The sequence below is a fragment of the Corvus kubaryi genome, unplaced genomic scaffold (assembly GCF_017639235.1).
Source record: "Corvus kubaryi isolate FWS band 111438036 unplaced genomic scaffold, C.kubaryi_AGA036_p1.0 37352, whole genome shotgun sequence".
Lineage (NCBI taxonomy): Eukaryota > Metazoa > Chordata > Aves > Passeriformes > Corvidae > Corvus > Corvus kubaryi.
In genome coordinates this window covers 3,275,983-3,301,864 of record NW_024581114.1, presented here as the reverse complement: position 1 = coordinate 3,301,864, position 25,882 = coordinate 3,275,983, and the positions used below count along the sequence as shown (strand labels likewise).

General features: G+C 41.7%; 4 protein-coding genes and 1 long non-coding RNA gene across 8 annotated transcripts in view; 2 read left to right on the top strand and 3 right to left on the bottom strand.

Annotated features, from left to right (window-relative positions):
* The first annotated feature begins 286 nt into the window (after positions 1 to 286).
* LZIC (leucine zipper and CTNNBIP1 domain containing) lies at positions 287 to 19,674 on the top strand. Of its 2 annotated transcripts, XM_042032189.1 has the most exons (11): positions 287 to 623; positions 2,131 to 2,202; positions 8,396 to 8,503; positions 10,934 to 11,062; positions 12,118 to 12,174; positions 13,236 to 13,377; positions 14,442 to 14,577; positions 15,631 to 15,729; positions 16,389 to 16,484; positions 18,244 to 18,325; positions 19,273 to 19,674. In XM_042032189.1, the coding sequence occupies exons 6-11, from the start codon at positions 13,277 to 13,279 to the stop codon at positions 19,329 to 19,331; spliced, it is 573 nt and encodes a 190-aa protein (XP_041888123.1). In that variant the 5' UTR covers positions 287 to 623; positions 2,131 to 2,202; positions 8,396 to 8,503; positions 10,934 to 11,062; positions 12,118 to 12,174; positions 13,236 to 13,276; the 3' UTR covers positions 19,332 to 19,674. The 2 variants fall into 2 exon arrangements, with proteins under 2 accessions (XP_041888123.1, XP_041888122.1); XM_042032188.1 differs by lacking the exons at positions 287 to 623; positions 2,131 to 2,202; positions 8,396 to 8,503; positions 10,934 to 11,062; positions 12,118 to 12,174 and adding an exon at positions 12,469 to 12,556.
* Positions 2,546 to 4,315, bottom strand: RBP7 (retinol binding protein 7). Its single transcript, XM_042032190.1, has 4 exons — positions 4,181 to 4,315; positions 3,489 to 3,667; positions 3,131 to 3,232; positions 2,546 to 2,801 (listed from the first exon to the last, which is right to left on the bottom strand). Exons 1-4 carry the CDS (start codon positions 4,251 to 4,253, stop codon positions 2,751 to 2,753), a joined length of 405 nt encoding a protein of 134 aa, XP_041888124.1. The 5' UTR covers positions 4,254 to 4,315; the 3' UTR covers positions 2,546 to 2,750.
* NMNAT1 (nicotinamide nucleotide adenylyltransferase 1) lies at positions 6,619 to 12,497 on the bottom strand. The gene is made up of 5 exons (XM_042032187.1): positions 12,411 to 12,497; positions 9,603 to 9,777; positions 8,976 to 9,159; positions 8,155 to 8,300; positions 6,619 to 7,785 (listed from the first exon to the last, which is right to left on the bottom strand). The coding sequence occupies exons 2-5, from the start codon at positions 9,724 to 9,726 to the stop codon at positions 7,367 to 7,369; spliced, it is 873 nt and encodes a 290-aa protein (XP_041888121.1). The 5' UTR covers positions 9,727 to 9,777; positions 12,411 to 12,497; the 3' UTR covers positions 6,619 to 7,366.
* Positions 19,675 to 21,689: 2,015 nt separating the features above from the next.
* Positions 21,690 to 25,256, bottom strand: LOC121666541. Its single transcript, XR_006016679.1, has 2 exons — positions 24,968 to 25,256; positions 21,690 to 22,909 (listed from the first exon to the last, which is right to left on the bottom strand). It is a non-coding gene; the product is annotated as an uncharacterized LOC121666541 (long non-coding RNA).
* CTNNBIP1 (catenin beta interacting protein 1) overlaps positions 22,842 to 25,882 on the top strand; it is a 28,092-nt gene continuing 25,051 nt past the window's right edge. Inside the window, exons 1-3 of one of the 3 annotated variants that reach the window (XM_042032191.1) lie at positions 22,842 to 22,924; positions 24,120 to 24,220; positions 25,297 to 25,463. In XM_042032191.1, the coding sequence (XP_041888125.1) occupies positions 22,872 to 22,924; positions 24,120 to 24,220; positions 25,297 to 25,463 (321 nt within the window). In that variant the 5' untranslated portion in view covers positions 22,842 to 22,871. Of the gene's footprint in view, positions 22,925 to 24,119; positions 24,221 to 25,296; positions 25,464 to 25,781; positions 25,852 to 25,882 lie in introns of those variants that run through there. The other 2 variants (XM_042032193.1, XM_042032192.1) reach the window with 2 other exon arrangements.

Genomic DNA, 25,882 nt, shown 5'->3' with positions numbered 1-25,882 from the left:
CAGCGGGCTGGGCAGGGGCGGCCGCGGGGCTCCTGAGGGGGCCGGCAAAGGCGGGCCCGGGGCCGGCAGCGGGCTGGGCAAGGGCGGCCGCGGGGCTCCTGAGGGGGCCGGGAAAGGCGGGCCCGGGGGCGGCAGCGGGCTGGGCAGGGGCGGCCGCGGGGCTCCTGAGGGGGCCGGCAGCGGGCTGGGCAAGGGCGGCCGCGGGGCTCCTGAGGGGCCCGGGGTCCGTGTAGGGTCTAGGAGGGGCGGGAAGGGGGCAGCTGCCGCTCAGGGACGCTGCTATCCCAGGGAGGGTCAAGGTGCTGAAGCCTTCCCTCTCCAATGGGTCCGTAAATGTTAACCCCTTCTCAGTGACGAGTGATCGAGAATACGCAGGATCTAAATCTAATTATTGCAAGCTGAGTAACATACCAAGGAAAGAACAAGATGCTAAGACCCCGTTGAGCACTTGGCCTCGGCCTTTTCTAAGTATAGTTCGAACATGAAATAGTTTTTTTTTTCTTTATTGTGAACTTTTCTGCACCTAATTCCCTCATTATACCACAAAATAGTATGTTTCAGGAAGATATTAGTCTTTTCCCTCACACTCAAAATGAAACTCAGCTATGGAACAAACTGGCCGGGTAAGTACATTGGAGGCACACCCCCAGCTCAGTTTGTTTGAGTTATAATACATGTAGATGAAAGAGAAGGATTTTTAAATGTTGCTCTTTTGGCAAAGGATAAACGAATCGAGAGTTGCATCAGCAAGTTTTTAGCCCAGGATGAACAGTCACTAATAATAAGTGAGCTGTGCACGGGGCAGTGTGATTTGAGTCAGCAAGGGAAAGAATCCCGTAAAAGCAGGACAACAGGATGTTGTTAAGATGGAACCAAACTGATCTGTATGAGCAATTAGGACATATTTTCATGCACACTGCAAATAATTATATAGCAATAGAATTGATCAATTTTTTTAATGCATAGATGAGTAGGTAGGGTATTTGGTCTTGTGTTTTTATATACCTCTTTAATGTACTTTATTGATCTAAATTTTTTTTGAACAAAATATTTTGATGACTTAACCAGGGTGCTCAGAAAGGAAACCAATAATTGGATCATAATATATATTGCCAGTCTTTTTATAGAATAGATGTATATTGTTACCTTTGGTTTTTAGATTACACTTCATTTTGTGTTTATCTCCTTGGGATTTTTTTAAGATAATTGCAGTGATCTGAAACACCTTTGAATAAAACTCTTCAAGTGTTTCTCTGGGGAGTTCTGTTCGTGTCCTTCAAGGTCATTAGTGCCTTTCTGTATTGCTTCCCACACCGCTTTTACCGGAGAGCAGGGCTTGGAAGCAGTGGGTTTGGGAGTACCTGCGCTGTTTAACCCGTGAGCCCTTTGCACGCTGAGGACCTGCGCCAGCTCAGGGAAGGTGCAGCACGTTGCAGAGGCGCCATCCGGTGGCGCAGAAAGCTCTGCCTGCAGCTGCATTTTATAAACGGATGCGATCGGGGCTGCTGCCCGAATTTGTGGTTCCTACTAACACAACACTCTAACGGCAATTTTGTTTCCAAGCAAATAAAACCACTCAGTTTCAGAAGGAAGACGCTGTCAGGAGCCATAGCATAACCACCAGGCATTTACTGCTAGTCCCCACATTTCCCTAACTGTATAAAGACTACTAGTTATTTTATTTTTATTTTGGAAACCAGCTTAAATTTATATAGGTCTAGTAATTAGAGGAGGGGGTCAATCTAACCAAAAGCCCTTCCTGCTTCAACAGATGTTGTCTGACTCTGATGGTGGCTTTAAGCATTTTGAACTGATAAGAAGTATCAGAAAGGTGGTGCTAGTTGTTTCAAAATGTCAGGGGTTATTTTTTTATGTGAAGTAATTAAGGTACTAAGCTTAAAATACAGTTCTTCAAGAATATGCAACCAGGAATATGCAACAACTCATGTCATTTGTAACTACCTACTTTATCTGACAACTTATCTGTTCACACAAGGAAAAAAACCCTACTTTTCTATGCGATATTGCACACGGTCATAAAGAAAAACATTTAACAGTTGTATCCAAATAAAGCTTAACTAAAGCAGCATTTTTTTCCCTCTGTGCTTACAGAATTCAATTATTTTGCAGACTGGAATCTCTGTGGATCATTCGGACCCATATCCATGGTTCTGGGATTTGCCCACAGGCTGGTTTCCTCTGGTAAGATCAACTTAATTATTTTTGAGAACAAAGCAGCTATGGCACAATATGGGGCCTCACACTACAATGTGTACGACAAGCAAGTAAAGTAGTGATTTACATCTTAAAGAGAAGCATTTTGAAAAATAAATCCATACCTTTTGTTGCTTGCTTCATTATTTGTTATCTTCCCCTCTCTATCAGCACCCAACTTCCCCTGTTTTGTTTGATGTTGACATGCCTCTTAGAATTGGCAGGTTTTCTTGTGTTAATTGACTTCTGATTACCTAGAAACCCAGGCCTCATCACTTACGTTTTGGGTTGGGTTTTTTCCTCCAGAAAAACATGTTCAATAGCAAGGTACTTGAGATTAGTTTGGTTTGGTGCATTTATTAGCAAAAATCAGACGTTTAACACTGGCAACAGCAGACTTATTTCCTGAGCCAGAAACTTCAGACCATTCAGGTTAATAGGTACAGGAGTCAGTTCTTGTCCATAGAGCCCTCACTGGACATGAGGCTCCTGTGCAGAGCTGTCCCTGCACGCAGGACCCAGCACACCACACAGATTCAAGCTCTCTTGAAGACCTGTTTACATACTTGATTCTCACAACGAAGCTCCTAAAAAACAAAACAAAAAACAAACAAACAAATATAAACCAAAAAAACCCAACAAGGGTATAGATATATATAGTAATCAAAGGAACTGCTTCCAAAACTGAACACAGGTCCTTTGCCACTGCTCTGGCCATGCTAGTAACTTATGCTTAACATTCCAAATTTATCTACACATTACAGTGAAACAATGGAGCTGTTTCAAGGCAGTATGTGCTCACTATGTACCATCCATTACACATCCTACAGAGCTAGAAGACTTGTGCACACCATGACCACATTATAAACCTAATTTTTGCCATACAGAGATATAAGTAGTAGAAATCTGTCAATACCAGGTGGAGGTCATCCCCTTCAAGCCAGTGAGTCCAGCCCCTGTTCTTCTTCTCACCAGTCTGCACACAGACAAGTTTGTCGTTTTCCCAGGTAACAAGGCTCTGTAGAACAGGGAACAAAAAAGTGTTTCTGCATGTCTGTCTCAGTTGTGCAAAATACTTGTAGAAAATGTGCATTTTCCTGGATAAAAAAGGACCTAGATGTTACTCCTGAGTGAAAGTGACTCTCTTTGTCTGTAATTCAGGCTTCTACTGCTGTCTTGCGCTACAAATATTATTCTTGAAACAATTTCTGCTCAAGTATCTGGATTGATTGTGGCATCTTAATTTTCTCAGCCTCTTATATATTCACTCTTACCTTGCATTTTCTGTTATCCAAGCCTTTATTATCTTCCTCAAACTCTTCTCCAACTTTGAATTCAAGCAAGTAATCTCTGAATGTGCTAGTGGTATGGATATAGAACGAATCACCATCTTGTTTGATCACTTTCTGAGGCTTCAGCATTTTTGCTATTTTGCGTGTTGCAAAGTCAATACCTTGGACAGGAGGCAAAAATGTCAGAGTTGTATTTATCACCAGCCATTCTGGCAGCCAGGACTGAACCTTTATTACTAACAGAAGCATTTCTTAGGTAGTTTGACCTTACTGCTATGCAGCATTTTGTTGTTTTATTGGAACCCTTCGTTTTGTTTAAAGCTCCATGTTACACAGATTAAGTTGTCCTCTTGTACTTTCTACTCTTTGAAAACCAGTTTGCTCAATTGTTGCACAATTCTTATGCAGGATTTCCAGGACTTTGAGTCAGAAGACTCCTGGAGAGAGCTGGCTTCCCCCACAGAGACACCAAGCTTGGTGTCAGACTTAACCCCCACTTAGCAAGAGGTTAATGCCTACTCTCATCCTTCTTCAGAGGAAAGGCAATGAAAGAATTAACAAGAACTCTCTGCACTCTATGCCTTAAATAGGGTGAAATGAAGGGCAGTCCTTCAAATTCAAGAAGACCCTTATGGGAGAAGGCAGGAAGGACAGAATCAAGTATTTTCACCTACCTAAGGCCACCATATAACCTTCAAAGTTGTCATTGCTGACAAGGTTCCAGGTTCCACTAAAATCCACAGGCATTGCAGACAGTAGAAGGAAGATCCAGTCAAAAATACAAATGTAGTTTTCTAGCCAGGCCTTTTATAAGGCAGCCTGTGGGTGGGATTACACCCCTGGACCTTTCTGCTGGAGGGGAAGGGTGCTGCTGCTGAGCCAGTGGGTGAGAGGGTATTTGTAGAATGGCTTCAGCTGCGTTAGAGGGAAAAGTTCACTGTGTCTGAAATCTTTGTGTGGAGCAAATGTTAATAGCTCAAGAGTGACAATGCAAGCCAAAACCAGGTTTAAACCATTTATATCTGTCTTGTATGCTTTAAAGGGACTGATTTTGTTGTTACTAAGACTTCCTGGATGTTTATTAGATCTGGGGCTTTATGATCTGAAATCCAGATGTTTGTTGAAAAGGTGATGTACCCCTGTAAAGACATGCTGTACTTGAACAGACACGGATTGACTGTTAAACTGTGGATTGTATTATATCAACAATTTTAAAGCAATACCTATGACACAGAGATAAGAATTGTATCCTGTTGGTTTATGTCTGGAGTAAATAGTAAGCAGAATTCAAAAAGTAATCTTGTGTATATAGGAGATGTAGCTCCTGCCTTTGCTTTCTGTTCTTGACACATAAAGGAGAGCTGATACAGGAGCTGTTCCCACTGATGCTTTATTAGATGCTACACATTGTGGCAGAGCACACAGGCAGTGGAGAACATGATGCAGCAGATAAGCTTCAGTGTTGGAATTTACCTTCAGCAAAGAAGTGATAGAAATCCCTGATGACCCAGCAATGTGTTTTGAAAAGTGAATAAAAAATGCTTGACTTTGAAGAGAAAGGACATAGGGAATCTGTAAGTGAGGAAATAAGGGATTTAGAGGTGAGGAAACACACCTATACCTACTACATTTATTTATTTACTGACTTGTGTTAGGCTGAAGGATAGTATTTTGCAGGGAGGTTTCCCCAAATGTTAGCTCTGTTTTCAGAGCTGGCAGTTTGACCCATATGACTCACAGAATCATGCGAGTAGGAACTCAGGACATCAAAACTTGTTTCCTGTTTGCAGCTGGATATTGTTCTCCAACCTACACTAAACCAGGAATGGCACCGAGAAAGGAAAATTACTGTTTCCTCTGGACTCAAATAGTAACATTTCACCCACAATTTGGTGTTACGAGGTTATGGTAGTAAAGCATTGTTGCAATACTACTGGCTCTGGCAAGCAAAGAGAAGTCAGTACTTGGTAAATCCTGTGTCAAAGCCCATATATAACATTTTAATTTAAATTATGTAGATAATCTGGGGTGTGGGCCTTCTTTCTGTAAATCAGTACTCAAACCTCACACAAAGACCTCTAAAGGGCACTAGGGGTACTCTTCCAAGCTTCAGCCACAGAATTGCCTATGGAGCTTCTAAGAACTGCTTCTTGCCCTGGCCACAACTGAAAGTTCAGATGTGAGAAAGAAAGTTCATTTCTTTCTCCCTTCAGATTTCTTATTTTATTTTTGTGGAAATATGTTTTCCATTTCCATCCTAGTTGCTGTGAAGCACTGCACATCTAACACATTCCCTTACGGATGTGGCCTCATTACAGAAGCAGACCAGGTGGGGTCCTGCTGCTGTAGCAGCATTAATAAAATATTTTGGGTCTAAATGACACGTGAGGTGCAAGGGCCCCGTGTTCTCTTTAAGGTCTGACAAGAGTCCACTCCTGAAACTTCTACCTGTCTGACATCCTTGTTCTGCCCCAGCACTGATTGTGGTGCTGGTGTTTATAACTGATTGAACAGGAGATGGCCAGTGTGCAGTTACTTCTAGTGCTGTTAACAGGCAGGTTCCTGGATCCCACCAGTAAAACAAAGGATCCATACCAAGCAGTCAGTCATGACTGTGGAACGTGTCCCTGGTTCTAGACTTGCCCAACAGCATCTTGGCCACCTGCCTGGAGAGTCTCACATTCACCTGGATTTGTTGATCTGAAAAACGTGACCAGAGTCATCTTGTGGAGATCCCATGAAAGAGCTGTTGACCCATGAGAAAGTGGCTTGCAAACCTTGGCATTCTTAATAAGGCACATAATCCAAGCAAAAATGGGATAGCAGCAAATAAAGGGAGGTAGAATTCTATCACCACAACAGTCACAGTGCCTCTCTAGTTTATGTTCACATAATGCAGACAATGTACTGTTAGATTCAAAACCAGATTTCTGGCAAAGAAAAATATTTCATTTATGATCACTATTGATATCCTACCATTTTCTCTCAACTTCAGTAACAGAAAACAATTCTGGCTATATATAATTATATTCTATTTATGACTCAAAAGTAAAAGATATTTTATTATTTGAAATAAACGTATTATTTGTAATAAAGACACAAGTGTCTGAGAATCAGTGCAATGACACTTTTTAATTTCTATCTATTAAATCAATGGCTTTAAACCAGTTTCTGAGGTAGGTTTGTCCTTCCATCAGAAACAATACTGAGCTTAACATTACAGCCCTGGAAATATCAACAGAAAAGTAAAGCCCAAGACATTTCAGGAAGCAAATTGCATGACAGCAAACAAGCAGCTGCATATCTCAAAGGCAAGCAGCTCAAAGCATGGTGTACCTAGCACCACTTCAGCCAAGAAGAAATTCTTCCCTTCCAGGATAGAGCTAAATAATTTTTTTGAGGTGAATCACACACTGACAATTAAAAAAAAAAAACACCAAAATTACATGGATTTACTCTAAGTAAATGGTACATCTTGAAACCAGATAATTTTGTTAAGACACTGTAAGTTATTAAAAATATTTGTGTAACTGTTTTATAAACAGCAGAGCAGTTTGAGTTAAAACTAATCAGAACATTTTCATTTGTTTTGCTTAAACATTTGCAGTTTTCATATGCTGATGTGAATTCTTATACTCACTTCAGTGCACTGGGACAAAACGTTTAAATGTGAAAATCCTGGAAATTATTGGACTTGGAAAAGGTTGTGTAGGTCCAATCGCTGAGTGCAAAAAACCTCATCAGTAACTACAGATGTACAGAATTAGCCCACTATTTGCCTAAGAAAAACCCCAAACCAACCCCTAGAAAACACACTTTCCTGTACTGAAATGTAGTTTTTTTACACAGCAGACAGTAAGTTAGTTGTTTAGTGCCTGTGAGTTCTTGGAGTCACTTGCATGTTTCTGTAAGGGAGCCAAGACCACCCCAGCATTCCTGTCCTCGCTCTCCGGGCTGTACAGCTCGTTCTTCTCAATATATGCCCGAACTACGTCAGGCACCAGGTAACGAATGCTCTGACCCCTCCGCAGGGCTCTCCGGATCTTGGTGGAGGAAATATCATTTGTGATCCATTCTTCCACAAGGTGAATGTTATTCTTATGTTTCCACAAAATATCAGATTCATAGATGAATTTCTGAACATTGTTTCCAGCCCTACTGATACACACAAGGCCATGTTTCTCCACAATTTCGGTGATGTCCTCCAACTTCCACAGATTGGGGATCCCAAAAGATTCCAGCATGTCACTGCCACAAAGCAGTTTAACCTGTGGGACACCTTAAAGAGAAAATTAAGTGAGAAATAGGGCTTGGTTTAGGCCACCAGATGTTAGCAAACTTGACAGGGACATTTAATTTCTTGGCGCTCTCTCTCTGTATCTTTGGTTAAGATGAGACGAGGGAATGAAATTTTAAAAAAGATTCAGAGTATATAATTGATAATTAGTAGCCTCAGTACAGGATTTTTCCAAATAAAGGTTATGGGAGTCCCTTCATTAAAGGGATCTAATGCCTTATGCTGAGAATCTAAGGGAATAAAGTTACTGAGTGACATCAGAACCAAGAGCTACCATAAAAGTTACTCATCAGTGCAATTTGCTTGAAATAACAAGGATCATTAACCATTTCATTTACAAACAGACTTAACTTTTTACAACTGGACTCTGATTTTTCTTTTTAATGGGCTCATGCCTATTTGGTTGCTGTTTTCTCTTCCGTCCCAGCTTTGTTACGGGTACAGCATCCTGCAGACTATTAGTGACGTCAGCAGATAAAAGTTTTTGATGATGATACCTGCAAAACAGATGTATTTTAGGTATTTCAGAGATGTAGGAGAAAATTCGGATAGTACGGCCTACTAAAGAACCTGTCTCTACTTCTTCCTGCAGTACTTTCACAGACAGGCCTACCAAGAGCTGATCTGCAGAAACAGGGACTTGTTAGAGCTTGGTCATGTGGTGGTCAAAGTGAAAAGATTTCAAAGCAACAACAACAAGGTTGGTTTGTTTCTTTCATTTTAATAATAAGAACTTCAGTGAAGTAGCAATGACTGAAAGAGCAAAAACATAATACTCAGAAAATACTCCTTCAGACAATTCTCATGCCAGTCTTTAAATACACAAATGGACAGCACAACACAATCAGGGTCAAAGGAGGGAAACTTGTGTAGCATGTCTGCCCTGTTCTAGTCTCTGCTCTTCCCCAAGAATACCCTTTCAGCACAAAAACTGAATAATGCCTAAGAAATGATGTATCCTAAAAGTTGTTCACAGGCTCATTTTTGGTATGTTTAGGACTAATGATGCAATCTTTCATTTTCAATGTTCATATCAATAGTACTTTTGAATTCAGTGAGTCTATCCATATGATTTGGGGTTAGCCTGCAATTATCCCAACTTGTTAGCATTAACACCATTCCTAATCTTTCTATAGGTTCATGAGACTTTTTAGAGGTGGGCTGAAGAATACCTTAAAACTTTTAGCGTTTCCAACCACTCGCTCTGGCAGCTTTCCCAATCATCGACTACCACCCAATCTGAGTTTTTTGTAGCCAGTTTTGCCATAGTCACTCGGTGATTCGCACTGATCAGACCTTTCTTCTTATATGCATCACCCACTGGTGAAATGATGCCTTTGATTACTTTGTATTTTCCTGTGGAAAAAAACACATCACACAAGAACATGAGAAGTGGTTGAGCAGATGTTACTTCCCCTGCATTGTATTTAACCTGTGACATAACCATTATCCAGCGCAATGGCAGCTGATAGCCAGGAAACCCTGTGGAAAAATACAGGACGCTTCTGCACTGTCAGGGCAGCACAAGGAAAGAGTCAGTAAAATATATTTCCATAAACCATAAAACCCATGCTTTAGCTCATTAAAATCAGTAATAAGCAACACATATGTGAGTTCTCTCATAATGACCTACATGGTTTTGTATATGACATAAACAGATACCAGCTTCGATATCTAATTAGCATTTGCAAAAATATCTGTCCCTGTAAAACAGGCATTCATAGACACAAAATATTCACCTTAACATATAAGTGTCTGGTTATCAAAGCTATTCTGAGTGATATAAATTACCATCCTACCTGTTTCATGGAAGTAGTCTTTAGCCAGCTCAAAGAGCCTCAGGTGCATGTTGGTGATGGGATTGAAGGACCCACAGGCCAGCAGTACCACTTCAGTCTTCCTGTCAGGATCTTCCATAGCCATTCCTCACAGCCACGGAGCCAAGTGGAGAATGTTGGTGCCAGGTACCAGCCACTACAAGAAATGGGATTAAGAAAGAGCTATAGTTACTTACTTGTGCTGCCACTAAGCAGAAGATAAAATTTCAAGATCCAACTGAATGCTGTATTTTTCTTCTACCAACACCTGGCCTGTGATTGTTTATGTGACACTTTATTGTCCAAATTTTAAGTGATTAAAATGTGAAATCACTGCAAAGAGGCTGCTTGCCCAGAGAGGATGGCGTACGGCCCACTGTGAAGAAAAGCAGCTCATGCTTTTAAACTTCACGTGGAGAGATTATCTGTCCTGATTGCAGGACACACTTTATTAGAACTTTGCACCTTTTTTAAGATGCCAGTGCCAATCAACTGCCAAGAGACATGTGGGCAGGGAACTTCCTTGTTAAGTAACTTCCTTCTAGTGCTTACAGGGGGAAATAGAACATCCTTTGACCGTTCCTAGTCTTGCCTCTCTAAATTGCAGTGAGCCTTTCCAGCATGATCTATAAAATCAATATTATATATATATATTATATAATATAATAATATGCCACATATTACATTGTATTAAATTTTGGAGGAAAACAGCGTCAACACTTCTTCATTCAGGATTTACTTACATTTTCTGAAATACAAAATCCAAAGAGGGGTAATTTATATAATTCAGCATGGTATGTGGGAAGAGAGGGCTATGGACTAAACATGAGAAAAGTCAGTCTGCTTTGTGTTGCAGCAAGTGTTAAGTGTACCAGCGGAAAAGGTGAGAGAAGAATAGAGAATTAACAGAAATTTAGTAAAAGCTGCAATTAAATACTGGGGTTTTTCCCCTTTTCTAAAATACCACAGCTCTGTTCCAATTCTGAGCTTCAGTTTCAGAAGGCTGCTTAAGAATTGCTGAAAACAAGGAAATTTCACTATTCATCATTTAACTTCTCCTCACACTTCACTTTCTCCTCACACACATTTTTGCTTCTCTGTTCTTTCCTGAGAATATTCTGGCTTGCCAAGATGTTTTCCCACAGCCTGGCCTAACAAAGGAGAACCACGATGGGTCATTCTCTTGCTGCTGCTGTTTGCAAGATGTCCGAGACATCCTGAGGAGCACAGAATTATCTGCCATTGTTTCTACAGCAACATCGCCAGCTGGAAAAATCCCACAAGGTCACCCTCACATTCTGTCTCCCTTACAGAGAGGCTGAGTGATGTTCACAGCAGCCACAGCGCTGAGACACCATCAGAGCCAAACCTTGTAACAGTGACTGTGTTCTAACATCAAACAGCCCGCAGATAAAAGGAACTCTTGCAAGGCTTCGTCTTTTGTAAGTGTTAGTACTTTTCTGTGCTTTCAAGAGTTTCACAAACTTTTAAAATATCCTTTACTACTGCAGAGTAGCTCAGCAGTGGAAGGGCTGGTGGTACTTGAAATGCAGCCTTCACAGAGGCGTGGCTAGGAGAGTTACTATGGGAACAGGGAGGCGAGGAATTAGACTGCCTTTGTACTGCACAAATCCTACTTTCAACAGAGTAACTCATGCTGCAGAACTGAAAAAAGGTTGATCTTTTCCTTAAAAAAAAAAAAAAGTACAAAAAAAGGAGAAAATTTTAGGAGGAAAATAACAGAGTGCCTTTTCGGGAGTTAGTCAAATGTCCCTCTCCATGCTGCTTATTTTACAGTTTATAGAAACAGACAATCATTACCTCATAAACTCACCTTGCAGCATTCCATATCGAGAGTATACATAGAATTTAATAGTTTCCACATCCCCCCAGTCTCCTAATTTGCACTGACACCCTCTGTGTAGCACTGTTTGCACAGAAAACAGCTGCATGGTTGATGTGGGGAACGGAGGAAATGAGAGGTATGTGACATCTGAGGTAATCAGTGACATGATTGCCTTCACTGTTATCTCATCTTATAACCACCACAGCACCATCAGAGCTGGGATCTGCTTTCTATGGAACCACCTTCACACAGCTCTGAATTTTTTGGAAAAGCTATGCAATTTGCGCATCCCAGGACAGGTAAAAAAGTCAAGGCCAGGGATGATCAAAGCCCAGCCCAATGGAACTAGGCCTATTCTTATTGTATAATAAAAGTAAAATGGCCCTCATTGAGGTTTTCTGTAAGTGTAGGACATACATCCTGGACAATTTTCACTTCTGAAGGAAAAATGAAGTGCCCTCTGATGTACTCCTAATATACATGCTTACATGTAATCTCATCATGCTTTTACATAATCCCACCCAATCCAGTATTTTATTTGAAGTGTTATATTTCAGTGTGGCTTTTTAGTATGTACTGATCACAGTCCTGCTCGTGCTTAGCTGGACTGGACATGTATTTGCGCTAAAAGACATCAAAATATTCCTACAGCAGGTCTTAGGATGGCTCTGGAGCCCAACTTGCCACGCAGCTTCCGGGGGTAAGCAGGTAAGGATGCTTTGCTCAATCTCATTTATGTTTGAGGCAAATATCTGTCAAATATGTTTATATATCGGTATATATATAGAATACAAGTATGATGTGGGCGTCGCTGGACGCTTCAGTTACACCCTCCCGCAGCTCCCCGCCCCCGGGGGCCTGCACGGGGGTCCGGGCCCGCCCAGTGAGTTCCCCCCGCCGCCGCCGCCCGGCCCCGCTGGGCCCCGCTCCCCGGCCCCGCTCACCCTCGGCGCTGTCGCCGCTGCCCGCCCGCGCTGTCCCCGCCCGGCCGGGCTCGCGGGGCCGCACGCGCTCATTGGCCCGGGCGCGGCGGAAGCGGCGCCGCAGGGCCGGGATGGGCCCGCCCTGACTCGGCCTGCCCGGCTGAGGGGTGAGGGAGCCCGGGGCCGGGCGGGTGGAGGGGGGCGAGCGGGGCCGGAGTCTGGCCTGGGAACGGGCAGGCGGGCCCCGGGCAGCGCCCGAGTTCCGCCTTCTCCTCCCCGCAGGCCGCTGGGCGCTCCGTGCTCGCCCGTAACGGAGGGAGGGCCGCGTTTCCTCGTCGCCCGCCGGCGGTGGCGCGGCCCCTCAGAGCCGGCTGTGAGGCCGGGGTGTCCCGCTGCCCGCCGGCGCTGTGTCCGCCCCGGGACGATCCGCGGGGAGCGCGGGGTTCCTCTGGCGTGCGCTGGTTCTCTGCAGCCGGCGGTGCTGCCTGCGGTGCTGGCGCGCTTCAGACACCTGCACCCGGGTTATCTCCTGAGTAGTGTTCCAAGGGGCCGGTGAAGAGTCGAATCTATTGTTTCATATAGCGGGGCCTCTGTATTTCAGTAATTGCTACTTGGTTTGACACTCGCTTGGTTTTATGTGCTGGAGTTACTTCCCTGGTGAACCGCCTCTTACTATGAAGATAATCCTGTACACCCAGCCTGGCATTTCTATATTTCCACTGCAAGGATCTCCGGGTGTTGTGATTGAACATTCCATCAGCAAGATATTGCATCATTTTCACATTTAGAACATTTAAAATATGTTTTAAGTTGTTGGTACAAACAATAAAATGTACTTTCTCTTAGGAGTGTCATGTAAAAACAACATTTTCATGTGAAAACAGAAAATGGCTTCAAGAGGAACAACAGAGACAAGTAAACTAAAACAAAACTTGGAGGAGCAGTTGGACAGATTAATGCAGCAACTTCAAGATCTAGAAGAATGCAGGTAATAAAAATAGTTGCTTTCCTCTTATATGGTAGTATTTTTCTTAAGTGGTTGGCAGAAGAAAGTGGTACCTTTCAAAAATCTTGGGGTGGGGGGGATGTATTTATTTTTGTGTTTTGCTGTGGCTTTCTGTTTTTAAATTATGTAGGATATTGGTGTCAGTAAAAATTATTTTTAAAAACCTTTATTAAGATTGTTTTATATATCTGAGAAAAATGCAAGCAGAAATACTCAATATTTTCTTTGGAATGTTATATTTCAGTGTGACTTTTAAACTTCTAATAGCTGTTCACAAAAATCACAATTTTTCTATGGGATTTTTAATAGCAGTGAACAAATAGCTTTTGTGGCTCTTTTGGTTTATCTTATAATTATGGATGCCTGGGGTGTTTTTGCATTGTTTTCTTTTTTAGTTTGTCTAACTTTTCATGTGATTTTGTATTAGTCTTCTGTGGGTTGATACAATTTGAGACAGTGAATTATCAAGAAGGTTGGGCTTTTATCTGTTTTAGTACTTGCATTTAAACACCCTGTGTTTAGATGCTTTCTCTGACTCTAGTTCTAACTTGTCCAAGCAGTATGTATCTTTTTCAAGAACAACTAGAACTGCTAAGGGGTGGTAGTGCAGTTCTGGGAATTGGGCAAGGTGTAGACTGCAGGATCAGTTATTCCTAAGTGGATGGCTTTGGGTGAGGAGATAGGCTTCTAAGATAATCTCATTCACTGTAGCTTTGAGCAAGACAATTTCACTGCATATTTTTGTTGAGATCCAAAAATACTTTTAAATACTGCTCCAGGTGTGAGGTATCTTGTTTATTATTCGGGCTTTTTTATTATCAGTGACTTTGTACAAACCACGCAGGTGGCTGGGAGGGGTGCAAACCCAAGCAAACTACACACGCATGGGCTGGATAAGAGCTGAAGGGGTCGGAGCAGAGCAGTCGGCAGAGATGGGAACACCTCAGTGCTGCCTGGGGAATCGAGCTCCATGGTGTGCCCTTCGCTCCATGTGATGTCTCAGGTTAAATCCTGTGAATTAATGTGTCTCCTTGGGTCCTCTTCAGAGAGGAATTGGATGCAGATGAGTACGAAGAGACCAAAAAAGAAACTCTAGAGCAGCTGAGTGAGTTCAATGACTCCCTGAAGAAGATTATGTCTGGAGATATGACTTTGGTGGATGAGCTCAGTGGGATGCAACTGGTAAGGATGATGTGTTGCTAAGAAAAGTTCATGTTCTGCCTGGAGTCGATGAAACAGTGAATAGATACATTTCACTATAATTTTTATGTGAAATCTAGATCTATGTAATTAATGTTTTTTATAATTTAATATACCTGTATGTGTAAAAAACTTGGATAGGTGTCTTCATTTTAAAAGGGAAAAAAAACCCATTGATGAATTACAGGCATAACACTGTAGGACATTGCAGGAACTAAATATATCCGATCCCTTATTTTAGAAAATAACGTAAAATAATGCAATATATAAAAGGTGTGGGGGACAATCCAGGATAATACGCATCATGAGAAATAGAGTTCATGCCTGTTTGTTAGAAGGCATAAGGTAGCTGTTACTACTGATTTGTGTTTCAGATTCATACTAGTCCAGATGAAAAGGCTTTAGGAATGACTGTGTGACTTGAAGTTCTTTTATTATATTATTATATGTTTATATATTTTATATTTATTTATATTATATTATTGGTCTCATTTTATGTTGACTTCCAGACTTCTGATATATCTTCTCTCTTTTTAAATGCTTAATTAGAGAATGGTTTGTTCTTTCTGAACTTTATGTTCTAGGGTCTTGTTTTCAGAGAGATCATGATTTGTCCAAAGATAACTATGGTGATAATTTTGATAATCCATAGAGGATTTCGAATAACAGTAGGATGTTTGCCTCATCATTTACATTCTGCTTTCCCTTAGAAGAGTTGTAGTCATCAGTGTGGGCATTAAAACTGTGATGTGCTAGTATCAGGAAGGTGTTGGAAATGAGTAGAAGTTAAGACCTGGACAGTAATGAAAACTTTCACAGCTCTTTCTCAGTCTAGTTACACTAATTAGAGGATTCCTTAAGCCCTCCATAAAGGTCATATATTTTTTTTAATTTCACTTCCATGGTTATGAAAAAAAGCTGTATCAAATTATGCAGAGGATAGCAACGATGCTCTCCAGCCTTCATTAATCTCATCCTGCAGCTGTAGTTTGTGATTCCTGTTAGTCCTGGTCATTCTTGCTCTTTTCCTTGCAGGCAATACAAGCAGCCATCAGCCAAGCGTTTAAAACTCCAGAAGTGATTAGAATGTTTGCAAAGAAGCAGCCGAGGCAATTGAGGACAAGGCTGGCAGAGGTGAAGAATTCTGTTTTACTGCAAAAAACCCGTTTATTTGAGCCAGACTGATTCAAGTATGTAATGATTGCAAGAAAAGCACTGAGTGTGCTGGAAAACTTGGTGGTAAAGTCTGAAAGAGATGGAGAAGTTCTCTTTCAGACTTTGTTCAGTTTTAAATGTTTATTGAGGTAATGGGGACAACCATGTGTATTTCTTGAGTTATCGTCTATCTTCCTGCTTCAAAGCAAAAATGGGATTAGCAGGGTGAACTGAGGAAACTGCAAATAGAAAGTCTGTGATTGTAGTGAGGGCTGGAGAGTTCACCTGATGTTTCAGAGATCTAAAATGAAGATCTGGATAAAGTGAAATCAAATGTGATTCCTTCATGTACCAGTGATGTGTGAATACATAATTTTAAATGATTATCATTATTTGATAAAAAGAGATTCAAGTTTGGAGAAATCAAGTAAGTTAAGGTTAGGGGTAAAGAGTATTTGCTGAACATTCAGAAAAACTTCACAGACATCTTTTAAATCTCAGATAGGACAGAGGTCCCTGACTGCTGTGGGTCCATGATTACTAATGATATTTTTAGGCTATTGCATTTCTCATGCACTGTGTTGGGTGAAATAATGGGAAGCTTATATATTTTGACTTTTTTTCCCCCTGGTGTGCAGATGGACAGAGACTTAATGGTTGGGAAGTTGCCACGAGACTTGTACACCCAACAGAAACTGGAAATCCTGACTGCCCTCAGAAAGCTTGGTGAGAAGGTAAGGGGTTGGTGTGATAGGTGAATAGAGTTTTCCGCATATTTAGGAGGAATTAGAAATAATTAAAATAAGACATTACAATTTTATAAGCAAACAATAAAATGCAGCTTGCTTTTATATTACATAAACATCCTTCCATTTAAATGCCAAGTTTTCTGAAGCTGAACATGTATCAAATAGTTTTGTACCTTTCTGTAAGGCTGTTTCTACTTTTAAATGTTTCCCTTGGTGGGCTGTATGCATGAATCACACACCAGCTGGTACAAGGTGATCATATTTATGAAAGCTACAAAACAAGTCTTTTACTGGCCAACTACCACCAATTCATCAGGAACTATTCAAGACTTCTGACATGTATCCAGCTTCACTTTTATCGTGTCAATAATACCTACCTCTGGGTATGAGATAAAGAAATTGGAGAGATGAGTGATAAATTGATTGTTGCCCCAGTGATCCATAAGTGGCAGAAAAAGTCCTGGGTTTGCCACCAGGGGGAGGAAGAGAAGTTATTTCTCTTTGTGGATGGTATATGAAGAAAATGGGTTGCTGTGTATCTCTGTACTTAAGCTTTTTTAGGAAATGAAGGAATGTAATGGAAAAGATCCAGTGCAGTACTTAAAGGAGCTGCAGTCCAAGTAGATTCCAAAGCAAAGGCTTTGCCTCAGAATATTTTATTGCTTGACTGTCAGAGGAAAAAAATGTTTTGAAAATATGTAAAGGCTAGTTAAGATTGTGAACTGAATGCATGAAGGTATCTAATCCTCTTGAAGGAGTTCCTTGGATCACAGTATCAAGCTACTTCACCACACTCTGACCTATCCTCTTAATCTTTTAAAATGATCAGTAGCCTGCTGCACAGAGGGCTTGCTAGGACAGTAGTTTCACATCTGCTCTGGATGTGAGCAATGACAGCAAATATTGCATGTTTGTCTGCACAGTACTGCAAAACGTTGAGTAGCTGTATGCTTGCTTACAAAGCCAGGTAAGCAATATGTTTTCCTTCATTCAACATCATCCTGAAATGTCTGTACCTCATTTTTATATTTCTAATAAATAAACTGATGCAAAGACTGTGAACAGTTTGACACACATGCTTTGCTGTAATAAAGATGTGTATCTGAGGCTAATTAAATGAGTGACTTTTAACTTAGAATATCTGAACCTTCCAAATGTAGGTTACTGCTTCATTATTGTAAATATTTTATGGGCATCTGTCACAAGGCATCAGAGCACATACATAAAAGTAAAATATACATGGGGAAATGTCACTTTAAAGGAAGAGAACCATTTCTAGGTCATTGGCTCTTACCATGGTCAAAGCTGGCAGTGACAGCTTTTTTTTGCTTTCCTCAGCAGATGATGGGAAGTAAGCTTAGATCTTAGTTCATTGTTGTACTGACCATGTGACAAAAAAGTTATTGACACCTTGGCATAGTTTAGCTGCACAGGTACAGTGTGACCTTTTCATAAAAAATGATCCCTGGAAATCAACTGGAAGCTTGCATGTGGAGGTATGTCTGACACTGCACATGCTGTCCTGCCTGGGCTGACAGGAACCAGGGAGGGAAAATTCAGTGCTAGGGGAAGTAGCTTGCTTTTTTTGGTTTAGGTTTCAGCATGGTAGATAACACTGCCACTTCAAAACTGCAAATGGACCATTGCTGTAACCTGTCATAGCTCATGTAGATGCACAGGTAGATGGTGGGAATATGCGCAGTTAAGGTATCAACCTCACAGTTGTGGCATTTTTTTGATTTAGCTCACTGGGGATGATGAGATGTTCTTGTCAACAAATGCTGGTACAGCCCTGAGCCAGTTTGAGAGAGTCTCCACTGACCTTGGTAAGTTTTCATTCTCATAACTTCTGATTCCTTTGCATCACTGAACACTGATTAATAGAAGGTACATCTGGTTCTCCTGTGAAAGAGAAAATATGAGCAAGAGATTCATGCCTTTAAATGTTAATATGTATTTTATTAACAATGAAACTCTAATACACTATCCATGAGGAAAAAGTAACACAGCAAATAAATCCAATGCCGAACATCCATGAAATGCCAAGGGTGCCCATCATACTGAAGGCTTGAATGGTCTGTCTCAAGCAGAGATGCCGCTCTTACAATTAAACACAGATCTTTTTTGCATTAATGACTCTCTTCAGGAGAGCCTTTTCCTCTGCCTGATGCAAAGAATTTGGGAGTTAGTGGTACATTATCAAAGTACAGCTTTAAAGCACTCTTCCCGCCATGATTGTCATACCTCTGATTGTGTCGACAAGATCAAGAGTTCAGTTATAAAAGGCATTAAATAAGCATGACAGTTCACTGTAGCAGTAGCTAGAAGTGGGATGAAAGAGCTGTGAATGGCAGGAATGTGCCAGACTAGGTCAGGGTACAAGTAAACTGTCTGGGTGCCCTACCTTTCAGCTCTGCTCTCGTTCAAGTGTAAGCAAGGTGAGAGAACCCTCTCGTTCAAAAGGGGACTTTGGTAGTAGCTCTGTGTGTGTGGGTGTGTTACCAACACCATTCCAGCTACAAACACAAATCCCAGCTCTACAAGAGAAGCTGGGGGAAGGGAACTCCATCCCAGCCAGGCCCAGTAGGACATGGCTGCTCTAGACCTGGCAAGCCAGTGTGGGGTTGGTTTTTTTTAAATTAGCTCAAGTGTTGTAGTTTTCACAATGTAGGTTTTGTTTCTTTTTATCTCAAATGTTTTGCTTGATTTAAGTTGTATATAAGGTAATTCACAATTTCTACTAATACTTACTCAAATGTTTCTTCCCCCTCAGGTTCTGGAGACAAAGTCTTTGCTCTTGCAAGTGTTGAAGTAGAAAAGGCGAAACAATGAAGAGGTTCGTGAGGCTTGTGTCTCCAGTTATCAGCAGCACTGAATTTTGGTCATACTGCATTTGGTTTTTCTATTTCTAACATGTTGAATAAAAGCAAAGCAAAACAAAAGACCCGAGTTCTAAAACTCTTGGGTCCTTAACCAGAAGATATGAAGTAAACAGCCTTAAGTGCACTTTGGAACCTTGGTGTCTGTACCCTTTAAGTAATACAAGCTCTGAGGCTGAACACTAAGTGGAACTCTAAAACAAAAGCATGGTATGACTGTCTTTGGAAAGAGTCAGCTGTTTTGAACTTTTCTTAATGTGTATTTCTCTAACTATTAAAACTTAAATCTTTTTGCATGTGGTTGTAGCAAGCAGATCTTTTTAAGGAGTGGTCCTGATGATTTTTTTGGGGTGATTCTTCACATTGTCTTAGGTTTTTGTCTGGACTCCCTACTAAGTAGTTTGTGCTAGGAAAGCATCGAAACTTTGGAAAATGGATGTAGTTTATTGAAATGCCATCTTCCTACAAACTGTTTGCAGAAGACCCAAACTGAGCCTGGATGCTGATCACTGGCCCTTGGCTGCTTGTTTGCTGTGCACATGAATGAGCACTTTGTGTCCCAGCCCTGACTGAGGACAATGGCAGCCCTGTGGGGAGGCTTCTGGAGTAATTTAACCTTGTGTATTGAAAGGACAGGGAATTGATAGGACATGGCAATGAGATGCTCTTTCTGTGGTTCTTCCTTCAGCTCTGGTGCATAACTGCACGCTGCTGTTATTTCAGAGGTGGCATGAAATAGCTTGCCAGGAGAAACAAGTTTTAAAAGGGGGGGAAAAGCTCCCGTTCTGTGATCAGTGCAAGTGTTGCTCAGTCTAAATGGTGATGCTATGGAGAGGGGAGGGTCTGTGTCTCCACTGGATCCTGAATAAACTTGGCATAGGAGGATTTTAAATCTCAACTAGTTGAATTTTTAGCTCAGAGACTAAGTGGGTAGCATACACTATAAACAGAAAATTAACATGGTCAATCATCATTTAGAGTGCACTTACAGGGCACAAATACCCTATAAATTAGCAAGTTTCTCTAATTGTAAACTAGGACTGGAGTAGACTAGAAAATGTGTCTCTAGACTGTATTTTGCTTTAATAGGTGCACTTTTGAAATCTAGCATTTAAGAAATGAAAGGATACATGGTATAGACAGCATAATTTGTTTTTCACTGATGCAACTTTTTTCTCCCTGTTTTTAAGAAGCCTTTATTGAGGTGTGGGGTCTTTTGTCCATTCCAGCAGAACTGTTTTCCTGTCTGGGGCAGCATTGTGTTCTCTGACAAAGGCTGATTGCAGCTTCATAGCTGAGAGCAGCTTATTAAAAGGCACTATTAGACTCTGAAATTATGGGAAACAAAACAGTCCATGGGGACTGGAGCTGCCTTCTTTTCCTTTCTGCTCATTACTGGTACTAAGGAACTCTCTCCCCATACACCCCCAGCCTGCTTGCAGCATTATTATGTAAATTAAATCTCTCAGCACTCAAAAAAAGTTTACAGTACAATGACATGGAAATCTTTTTCCTTGTAGTTTGAGAGGTGTAAGTTTCCAGGAGAAGCTTTTTAATATTGGTTTGTAAATATTTCAGGATTTTTGCAAATTTCTGCACTGCAGGCAGTTGTAACATTCCTATTAAACTGATCCTTGACTGAACATCTTTCCAATGTTGGGCCGCTTCTGCTCTTGGAAGGATCTCTGGTGATTTAGATTGACAAAGATGAGACTGAGATTAGTGACCAAGATTGCAAGATTCAGGGTGCTGGGTCAGACTTCTCAGAAGCTGTGAAGGGTCAGAAATCGGAGCTTTACCCAGAGACTGGCTGTGTCCTACAGAATGCCCTGACCATAAATGTGATTTAAACAAGGAAGCTGCTGCTGATGTGAAGCTATTCATGTGTTGACCCTTGCAGATAGTTAAGTAACCTCTTGAAATAGTTAGACTGATTTCAGGCATAGTAAGTTAATTGGTGTGTTGTGCTAAACATTTTGCTAAATAATCCTGGGATGTACCTCCACCACTATTTCAAATGTTTCTGCAGGGGCAGGAAAAAAAGTCCATAATCTATTTATTATAAGAATAAAAACTGATAACAAAAGAACAACTGCTAAATGAAAGCATGGGTTTGTGTTTAACAAACAAGTTTGTGATGTGAGTTCCATCCCCAGTTCAGTGTTGGACCCAGGCAGATCACTCATTCTGTACACATCTTTCTTTCCTGGAGTAAAATACAGATTATGATCCTTAAATATCGAGTGCTGTGAAGTTGTTATTGATCATACATTGCTTTGAAGATTAGAAGTGCTTTGTTTTTTGTTTATCATTTTCCTTCTGAAATAAGAATTGTAAAGTACAGTAGCTTTAAACACATCAGCAAAGTTCCCAGAGTCCTTTTTTGGCTGTATATAACCTTCTTTTTTAATCTTCTTTCTCTATAGAGTGAATTCAGTGATTGTACTGATCTGAAAGAAAAAGTGTTAGAAAATTGAAGCTTCAAATGGTCTGTCTCTCTTTCTTCTATCTTTGTCTCCTTGTGTTATTTCTCTTCTTTGATCTTGAATGGAAAAGTAGCAAGTTATCTTTGTCTTGAAGAAAAAATACAAGATTTCTTAAGAGATCCCTTGGTTTCTCATGCTACTTTGCCTGTAAAAGTCAAATTCATTTTGTCAGAGAGCTCTGTGTTAATGACAACCTACTGACCAGGCAGTTCAAGCTGTATCATTAGTGGCTGAAATGGCAGACAAATTAACATAGAACCATTTGGTTTTGTTTCCAGTAGGGCAATTCCCTTCCTATGTAAGGATAAATATAATTTTTACATTGTAAAGAAATAGAAGTCAGCCTGCAGGCATCTTAGTTTCCCCACTTCCATCATTTTGAAATTATTCTGAGTTCTGGGGAAGGTTTTTCTCTTGGGGAGTAAACTCTTATTTGAATTCTGTCTGCTTAGCTACACACAGGAGAGGAAGGGGGTGCTCATGTTGGAGTTTTTCTTCAGGAGTTGTGGAAAATATGACACCTTGTCTTGCTACGAGCAAAGTTTTTTAACTTTACCTTAATAAGGTTTTACGTGTGGGTGAGGGGAGAATTACTGGAGTTATGTAGCTCAAGATTTTTCTCCTGTAACTTTTAAACACCCAAGCCACCCACCTGAGTGAAATGGGAGCTGCTGATATTAGGGGCATCTGGAAAGGTGGCCTAAAGTACCTGACACTATGACAGGACAAATAAAAATGTTTCAGAATAAGTACTCTCTAAAATAAGGCCTTAAAAAGGAAATACAGACATAAGGTTGGTGGATATAACTATATGTAAGGCATTGCTGTATTGTGCACTGAAATATCTAATTTAACACAATAATGTGTTAATGATCTTTCTAACAGCAGATTTCTCTTTTAAACGAGTACTAGTGATGGAACATCTCTTTTTATCTTGCTATCATAATAGTTTGCTGCTTGGTAATGTTTTCAACATGCCTCCAGAAATGGGTCAGTAATGGTCGCAGATGTGCTGGAATCCATCAGGCAAAGCCACCCGCAGACCCTGTGGACAGAGACGGTAATGTCTGAGTAAATAGCTTTTCTTTAGATTTTTCACTTAATGTCCTTGTAAGGTGGAGATGGAAATTAAGTTCTGTACTGTTGTTCTAAAGGAGTGTGTTTTGCAACTGTGTAAAACCAAATTCAATCTGGGAACACGTCTGGTTTTGAATAAAATACACAGCTGAGATGGTTTCTTGCCACACAAACTAAGCCTGGATTAACAAAAAGAGATTGTCATAGCCTTTCGTACATTAATGGGCTTTTTTGTTCATCCTTTGAAAATAGCTCTGCATTCTTCCTCACTGCACAGACTGTAGAAACATTAATTTTTGTAACTAAGGCAGCTGAACCATTTCATTTTCTAGTATATTCTAACGCAAGCTGTGCTTGCCCTAGTCATGGAAAGTTCAACTGACTGTTGCAGCCCTCCATCATTTATTACAGTGTCTCAAGTATGCAAAGAGTAGACTGGTTGAACTGCATTTAATTTGGAGGAAACACACTACAGTTTCTGCATCAGAGCATGATTTTGATGGATTTATCAGACTAAGTCTGACATAAAAAAGATCAACAAAAGAAAAAGATTCCAAACTAAAAACAAGTCCTTCATTGGGTACCACACACATCTTGGAGAGAAAGAGTTTTTATTATTGTTGTGTGTGGCTGAATCATGGATGATGAAAGCAGGGATTGTGTGTGCAGATGCTGCTGGAAGCCCTTAATGAGAGGGGGATGCCAGCAAGTACAGAGGGACTTGGAGGGTGGAAGCAGCTGTGCTGTGAAGGAATCCTAAATGAATTTCAGAGCTGATTAAGAAAGAATTGGACATCAGGAAGGACAGGGTGAATTGAGAGAATTTTTCTAAGTCAAGTAGGGATTCGGAGGAAAAGATTTCATGAAGTTTTGGCTTACTAGAATAAACAGCAGCCTCATTAAACAAAAGGTTAGAAGCTATGGAAAAGATAAATCCATTTAATCTGATAGATTTCTGTGAAATAATATCAAGTTTTTATACACTACTTCTAAAAATGTTAGACTTAACCCTTAGATAATTAAACTTCTTAACATTCCCTTGCTGAGGGTTAGGTCAAGCAGGGTGATGACTGGAAAGGTAACAGATTTGATCAAGTGCAGTTCTACCTTTTGCTTGCTTTGGGAGGGCCTGTGCATTCCCATAAAACATGAACAATATTTTACTCTATCTCTTGCAGAACTAGCATAGTTGAGAGTCCTCTTGAGCATCCATCATGTCTTACGATGATACAAGTGACTGATGGCAAGATGTCACCTTGCTTGATAGCCAAACATCTCGGTAAGCTTGAAAGGCATGAACTGAGGTGGGGCAGGAAAATGCTCCTAGGCTAGAGGAAGCCTTGCTGTATCTCTCCCTGCTAAAACCCTTTCTAAATAAATGCAGGATGTTAAATTGATGATCTGTAAGATTGCATTGCACTGCTGTACAGTCAGCCAGCTGAATTAGGAGAGCTAGACAGTACTTAGTCATAAAATGGTGTTGTGCCCATGATGTTATCAGTAAGGAAATTCATACTATTGCAAGGATGCAAATGATGGCTTAATTATATGCTCCTACTAGCATAAGATGCTTTTAGATCTTTCCCTCAGACTCATGTGCTGTGCTAATTAACAGTAATCCAACTGGAGGATCCCAGAGCAATGCTTCTGCATATTTTTTTCAGCTTATGCTGGAGCTCTTATGTTCTTTTCTTAAATAATTAATAATCATTACTGCCTGCTGTGCTGTGGGTATGTGCCAGTGATCTCAGATCCCAGCACATTTGCACCATTCCTGTTCCTGTCAGCGGCTTGGGTTTGCTCTTTGTGGAGGCTTTTATGTTAAGCCCTTCATTAGCTGGCAGTGGGGTTTGGATTTCAGTGGCATCAGGCTTTGATGTCATTAAGTAGCAAGCTGTTAAAGGAAGTGCCACCTATTTCATTACTGTGACTATTTTTATGCAATTAACTTAAATGCCGAGTAGAAAACATGCATTTTATTAAATAACACTTGGTACACAAAGCATTTTTATCTCCAGGAACTTACCTTGCTGTCCTCACCAATGCACACTGTAAGGAAGCAGGGTTACTGTTAACCTAGTGGGAAACCGTAATGCAGATGAGATGGAGCAGGGTGAAGAGCCTTTGGTGGCTTCTGTATTCTTTGTTTTTTAGTTTTAACTAATTCCTCTCTGTGCTCACTGCGGTTTTACTCTCCTTCAGCCCTACGTAGGTGAAGCATTACTTTATTTTTGAGTGCTTCAGTGACTAAATGACCATTTATTCCAGTTGGAGGTTGCCATTTTCTGTATTGGCTGAATTAGCTTGAGTTAAGCTGTACTGAATGTTGCAGTGTCTTTAACTTTCTTAGCGCAGGGTTACTGAGCGGCCCCACACCCTGTTGTGACGCCGCTGTGATGAATCTCGGGCGGCCCCAGCGCAGCAGCTGCGCTGCCCGGCGGGTCCCGCTGCCCCGGACCGGGAGGGACAGCACGAGCTCCGGGACACTCGCCACCGCGTCCCTCCAGAGGATGTTTCCCAAGGTGAGTGCGTGACCCGTCTGTCCCGCGGAGAGGCTCCGTGCCCGCGGGGTGCCACCGCCACAGCGGGCAGCGGCCCGGGAGCGCAGCGAGCCCGGCCAGCGCTGCCCCCGCGGGCGCGCCCCTTCCCCGGCCCTGCCCCGCGTCCCCGCCCCTTCCTCCCGGCCGGCTCTCGGGTGCTGCCTGCGGCGCCGCCGCTACCCTGGGCGCCGGGACGCGGCGGGTCCCTCCCCCGGAGCCGCCCAGGCACCTCCCTCGGGCCGCCGCGGTGAGTCACGACGGAGGAGGAGGCTCCGCTCGGCTCCGCTGTGCTGCTCTCGCCCGCCCGTGCCGAGCGCGCCCCGCCGCCGCCCGAGCCGCCGGAGCGCCGGGGCCGCCGGCCCCGCACCAGGTGAGCGCGGTGCCCTTTGTGCGCGGCCGCG

Excerpts from the sequence above, each read along its gene's own strand:
- RBP7 (XM_042032190.1), bottom strand. The coding sequence starts at position 4,253 with ATGCCTGTGGATTTTAGTGGAACCTGGAACCTTGTCAGCAATGACAAC. Across the intron at positions 3,668-4,180 it reads AGGTTATATGGTGGCCTTAG|GTATTGACTTTGCAACACGC; the intron begins GTAGGTGAAAAT and ends CTCCTGTCCAAG. Across the intron at positions 3,233-3,488 it reads TGGATAACAGAAAATGCAAG|AGCCTTGTTACCTGGGAAAA; the intron begins GTAAGAGTGAAT and ends CCTGTTCTACAG.
- NMNAT1 (XM_042032187.1), bottom strand. The coding sequence starts at position 9,726 with ATGGCTATGGAAGATCCTGACAGGAAGACTGAAGTGGTACTGCTGGCC. Across the intron at positions 8,301-8,975 it reads GAAACGCTAAAAGTTTTAAG|GTATCATCATCAAAAACTTT; the intron begins GTATTCTTCAGC and ends TCTGTTTTGCAG. Across the intron at positions 7,786-8,154 it reads TCAGAGTCCAGTTGTAAAAA|GTGTCCCACAGGTTAAACTG; the intron begins GTTAAGTCTGTT and ends TTTCTCTTTAAG.
- LZIC (XM_042032189.1), top strand. The coding sequence starts at position 13,277 with ATGGCTTCAAGAGGAACAACAGAGACAAGTAAACTAAAACAAAACTTG. Across the intron at positions 16,485-18,243 it reads TCAGAAAGCTTGGTGAGAAG|CTCACTGGGGATGATGAGAT; the intron begins GTAAGGGGTTGG and ends TTTTTGATTTAG. Across the intron at positions 18,326-19,272 it reads GAGAGTCTCCACTGACCTTG|GTTCTGGAGACAAAGTCTTT; the intron begins GTAAGTTTTCAT and ends CTTCCCCCTCAG.